Source organism: Pezoporus occidentalis, unplaced genomic scaffold (genome assembly GCF_034315485.1).
Source record: "Pezoporus occidentalis ecotype Australia unplaced genomic scaffold, CSIRO_AGI_Poc_V1 ctg139, whole genome shotgun sequence".
In the NCBI taxonomy this organism is placed as follows: Eukaryota; Metazoa; Chordata; class Aves; order Psittaciformes; family Psittacidae; genus Pezoporus; species Pezoporus occidentalis.
Window position 1 is genome coordinate 457,292 of NW_026913198.1, and position 6,000 is coordinate 463,291.

General features: G+C 36.4%; 1 protein-coding gene across 7 annotated transcripts in view; it reads left to right on the forward strand.

The window, feature by feature from the left end:
* Positions 1-5,224, forward strand: part of GPBP1 (GC-rich promoter binding protein 1) — a 36,471-nt gene extending 31,247 nt beyond the window's left edge. For 6 of the 7 annotated variants that reach the window (XM_062609521.1, XM_062609525.1, XM_062609524.1 and 3 more), the window contains 3 exons: positions 1,244-1,428; positions 3,839-3,941; positions 4,565-5,224. In XM_062609521.1, the coding sequence (XP_062465505.1) occupies positions 1,244-1,428; positions 3,839-3,941; positions 4,565-4,723 (447 nt within the window). In that variant the 3' untranslated portion in view covers positions 4,724-5,224. The remainder of the gene's footprint in view (positions 1-1,243; positions 1,429-3,838; positions 3,942-4,564) is intronic. The other variant, XM_062609526.1, reaches the window with a different exon arrangement.
* Positions 5,225-6,000: the final 776 nt, after the last annotated feature.

Consider the following 6,000-nt stretch of genomic DNA (forward strand, 5'->3'; position numbering starts at 1 on the left):
TTTTCATGATCGTCAGTAGAAGACAGTGTGCAGCTGAGTGGATAACAGTCTTACATCATCTTCTTGATAGAATTTTAAGGCCTGCAGTAACAGATTTCACCTCTGAAATAAGGCAAATCATAATCAGTAGCTGAATCATGCTTGGAAGAAGCTGTTTTTTGCCCTATGTGCATTGAAATTGTTTATAATTTTTGTCAGTTTTGTTTGAGAATCTGAGATCCATTCTTCAGGCATGTGATTTAACAGCTGAATATATGTCTATTGTGATACTAGTTCTTAAGAATTTCTTGCTGAGGATTCTAGAATTTCTGGAGTGGGAAGGAAATGTTAGTGATGGTGTTGATCCTGGATTCTGAAGTATGCTTTCTTGCAAGTGCAGAACTGGCTGACTGAGTGATTGCCACCTGCTGTGGATAGTGCTGTCGTATGCCCACGTTAGGGATTTTGTTGTCAAAAAGATGTTAACTAGGTAATCATTATACTCTCCTTTCTGTTTTTATAGTTGGTAGAACTTATGAGGCTATTTGGCTCATTGCATTAAATAAGAATTACAGGTTGCTGAATGAGTAGAATTAAAAGAATCATCACTGGTTTATAGGATTAAAGAGCTTTTAATATTTGAGTGAACCTGAACAATCTGTTTCTAAATAAACTTTCTTAACAATTCTTATTTTGTGGCTACTAAGTTACAGTTGCTGTAACTGGGAAGCTGTGGTGAATACATGTGTGTAGGGGAAGTTGTCTGAATTTAGGGAGCAGTACCCTGTCTTTCTGAATGTGTGGCAGGTGAATTTGCTGATTGAATGACTGTCACCTGTCCTATACACTAAGTAGGTTTCAGAACTTTAATGCTTTCAAACTCCTCCTGACACACATTTCTGATACCTAATTAGGAACATTGTTTGCAAGTTCACAGATAGATAACCTGTTATTTTGGTGAGTATGAAAGGCAGCTTAAATAAGTTTGAATTTTAAGATACATTTGAAACTTCATGGAAAAAAATTTGAGGCAGAGCATGGGAGTTACTTTCCATGTTACTTTTTCAGTGGAATAACTTCAGATTTATGTTGTATTCAGGTATTGCAAACTGTAAAAGTATGAACAGGATTACCACAGAGGTAGTATAGAGTGTCTCCATTTAAACTGAACTTAAATGGAATCACTGAATTGCAGCACTTGCAGATGTTAACTTGTGAACAGAATTTCCTTTAAAATTTGCAATATGTAATTATTTTTTGACAGAATGATGAGTCCTTTGACTTGCCTAACAGCAACAGTCCTCCTCATGAAAGAGATATAAACAGAAACTTTGGAAATGAAATTCCAGAGGAGAATGCCAGCACTTCAGTTACATCTCAACAGGTCATTCAGTCTTCAGCTTTCCCTCAGGCAGATGTTCTTTCAAGCTCACTTGAGGCAGAGCATAGGTATGTACTTTATATAATATGGAGAGCATAGGTATGTACTTTATATAAGATGGAGTGTTCCTTCATGGTAAGTGAGCATGTCATAAATTCTTACTCGTTAAGAAGTCAGAATCTGAAAACTGAGAACACATAAAGTATTTAATGAGCACTGCCAAAGTTTAATTTTTAGACATGTACTAGTGTAATGTGCAATATACTTCATTTCCACTAGACTTGAGTGCTGATTTAAACTTGCTTTACTAAAAATTCAGTGTATTTCCTTATAAAGAGATAAACTGCATAGTGAGTTCATCCCTCTGATTTTGGTCTGCATGTCTATGAGGAGCAATGCATGTAACTGCTATTTGTATTAATAATCTTTCAATGGCTGCATCTGATGCAAAAAAGAAACTTCAGTGAGTTTTTCCTTAATCATTTCTGTAGCTGACTAGCTGGCAGTGATACACAAGATAATGTACTGGAAAAGGAGAAAGTAACTTCAAAAAGGGATTGAAGTAATTCTGGTATCTCAGAAAAGTAACTGCAGTAGCAGCTGGTGGAGATGACTAGCTTGGAAATCACAACTCAGTCTGGAGATAATGCTTGTTATGAGCTCTGTCAGATTCCTGCTCTTTCTGGCAACTACAGAATTGCAGTTATTTTGTTTGTTTATAGTGATATAGGTCTACATTGGACTAGAGAACTTTCATATTTTCAGTACCTGCAGAGGAACATTTCATGACCTCTTATCCCTCATGAGTATGGAAAATGAAACGCACCTTGTTTTGTTCCTATTTTCCACCATTGGCTGTGGGAACAGAAATCTTTGACCACTAGAGGCTGCTGCTGCTGACTTTTTTACTAGAAGATAGGAATCCAGTCTAACTCTCATTTTTCAATTCAGGTTATTTGAATGGCCTTCATAGGGTTTCCGTGCACATGTCTGTCTTTTGTGGTATGCCAGAAAGGGTGTGTCTCTGTAATGTCCCAGCCCTTTGGCTGTGAATTCTGCATACATGTAGACAGATGTTAAGGGATAAGCCTTTTTGTAGTAAATTTAACTTGAAGTGGCCAGGTTAACTCAACGGGATACTTGTGCATACCTAGTAACAGTATTGGTGTGTCTTGTACAAAATATATCTTGGGCTTTCCTTCTGCTGGGGAAGTTGCCACAATGCAGCCATCCTGTTGGTGTCAAATTTGCTAATCTGAAGTTTAATTTTTTCATGTAGTTCACCCTTTTAACCATTCTAGAAGTCTTGTATTGTTTTAAAAGAACAGTGGCCCTGCTAACTTTAGACAGCATTGCTTAAATGTTAATTAGACATTGCCTTAAGTTTAATTTACATTAACAGCAGCTCTGTGGCTGTTCACTTTATTTTACATAATATTTTTAACATTTTATCTTGCTCCAGTAAAATTTTCTAAATCAAATTGCTGTTGCCAAAAAGTAAGTATCATTGAACTGAATTTGGCATTGTGAGTCTTTTTCTGTATGTCTACACAAATGCGTGCATTCTCTTGAAAGAGAGTTTTGGATGACTTAATATTATTTCTGCTGCTTCCTGAGGATTTAGTTGCTCCTGGCTGTCACATTGTCCAATTTGGCCCAAATACTACAGAGAATATAATTTCCATTTCTGTACTTTTTTTCTTGTTTGGTTTGGTTTGTTTTTTTCGTTTAACAGAGTAATGTTTTTTTCTGTTTCTCCCTTCTACAGTTCCAGACTTTTACTATGAAACATCTTTATTTTCTATGAAATAGCTTTAATTTCCCTCACCATATAAGGTCAAAGGTGCATGGCTTGCCTGAAAAATGTGCTGATCCTTTTTGCAAAAACTTTGCAGCAAGAGAACTTACTGTCTTTGTTGTTAAATGTCATGGTGTCTTCATTCTCATATAACCCCTATTTTTACAGCTGCTTCACATGTAAAACCACTCTCTTCCTGTTCAGATACTGCTGTCGCACTTTGGCACTAGCTAAACCATGTTGATTGTTGCATCTTTGGATATCTTAAAACTTAGTTGTGAGAGGAATCTGTCTCTTCTTTCTTTTCATCCTGTCATGGTTTAAACCCATTTGGTAACTAAGTGTCATGTAGCCACTTGCTCCACCAGAGCAGTTACACAAAGCAAATGCATTCTTAATTTTCCACCTGACACAGATCTCTGCTTGGGAATAAAAGTACAGTTTTTACCCCATGTAGTGGTAAAGCAGGGTGGTCTGTGAAAGACCTGAGAATTTCTCAACTTTTATGCCTTATTTTTCTTTCGTAAGCTTTTTAACCTATCTTTAAGTAAGCATTTGTTCAAAAAACGCTATGGACTGATTAATCCATTTATTACAGATCTTCACACAGATATGTAGGCACAGCTTGAAATGTCCAAGTGTGTGTAGCAGGTTCCTCACTTTTCCTTTTTAATTTAAAGGTTGTTAAAGGAGATGGGCTGGCAGGAAGACAGTGAAAATGATGAAGCGTATGCTCCGCTAACAGAGGATGAGATGAGAGAGTTCCGTGTCATTAGTGAACAGGTAACAGTAATGTTCCCTTATAAACTTGTAATTGGCTACCCTAAATTCCTGTCTTTGAGGAGGATCTGCAGTAATTTTGATGGTTACGGATGTTGCTGTTTCAGTATTGTCCTTTTGGAAGAGTAATTGCTTTAAAAAGATAGGGGACCAGTGCTTATTGTCGGTAAGGCCTATTCTCTGAGTATGAGGGAAAGGGGGGTAAAGGAGCGTTGCTTCTGAGTAGTTTCAGAATTGGAGCTGATAGAGTAGCTCAGGCTTTCTAGCTCCTCAGCTTAGCCTGAGGAAAGGGAATTTTCTTCCCAGGTTTTTATGCCATGTCCTTGGGTCTCCAAATCTGAATTGTCTCTGGAAATCAGGCATTTAATTCACTAGTAACGAAGTCTGAAAAGGCAGCCTAGACTTGATTTTTTGTTTTATTTTAGTTAGGAGTGTTGTATATACCTGAATGAGTAAGTTAGGAGGAGCTGGAAGAGGGAACCTTACGTGGTATTAAATAAGAATAGTTCATATTTCTGTAAGTCTACCACAGACTTATTAATTAGAGCATTTGGAATGTTGAAATGCAGCAGGTTGTTGTGTTTAGCTTTTTCTTTCTCTGTACACAACTTGTTTTCTCATTTCAGTTACGAAAAGATGGTCTTCGGAAAACTGGCATTTTGAAAAATAGTCTCATCCGTGATTTTAAATTTAGTCCCTGGAAAACCAGCACTTTCAAACCTGCTCTGGAGAATGAGGATTCAGAGACGAGCAGCAGTGATACATCAGATGATGATGATATGTGAAGATTTCTGTAACATCTGCAGAAGCTGGTTTTGATCTCATGAAAGTTTGGGGATATATTGTCCAGAAAGATTTTCTAATTTATAATACACACTAGAGAAAAATTGTTGTAACTTTTCTCTGAAGAAAGCAAGAAATGTTGGGTTGGGAGTGTTGAACATTACTGTAATTTCTTTGTAAGCAAATGCTGTAGAATGAGGGCTTGGATTGAGCCAGTATTGACCTTCATCACTGAAGCATTTCTGACTAGCTGTGTGACAATGTAACAAAGCAGACTTTCACGTTTAATAATAAAACTGAAGAGCTGTGCAATGTCTTGCGAAGCTTTTGTTTCAAATTTCCAAGTCTGTAAGAAAAAAAGGGTAGCTTGACGCAGCGTTTTGCTTGCCAGGTCATTTCTTTGTTACAGTGGAAATCCTTGCGTCCACTTTGTATTCAAAAAGGCAATGTAGCGTGTTGGGTAAAAATGAGCAAAGTGCACTAAATCTCTTTTTCCTAATTGAGCTGTTGTACTGTACTTCTTCTTCCACCCACTTTTCCACCCATAACTGCGCTTTAGCCATTTGTAGTGTAGTAGTTATTAATGGCAAAACCCTATGTTTCAGTTCAAAGTTTCTAGAACAAACCTTTAAACTGAAGGCTTTATGGGGGTATTGTAAAACCCAGAATTCTCACACCAAACACATTTCTTAATGGGAAAATAAACCCTTTGATTTTACTATTCACATACAGGAAAATAATTGTACTGCCTGGATTTGTCTGCGACATGGAAAACAAACTGTTTTACAGAGTATTGTCTCAGTGCATAGCAACAAAGGTATTGTTTTTAAATCTGGTAAGTTTTGTTTGCATTTATATTGAATATACTTTAGCAGCATTGACTGCATTTCAGAATGAGGTAAAAATATTTTCATCTCCTGATCTTGCTTTTATAGCAGCAGAAGTATATCTATGCAATAAGCACCTGTTTTGCATATTTGGTGTCAGATTTTTTTCTTCATAATTACACATTTTAAAAACAATATTGTATTACTCATAGGTTTATTTGGTTCATTTTAGTTCTTTAAATGTTTTCCACAGGGTTGAACAAACCATTGCATTAATTCATAAGAACAATTGCTCATGGTGATGTCACATACAGCTAATGCATACATATAGACATTCCCCCTTCAAGATATTTTTGAATTGTAGTATTTCTTATAGTAAGTAAAACTCTAAAGCAAAAATATTTAAAGCTTTGGTTTTATCCATATTTGACTTTTTAAGGAAAAGACATATA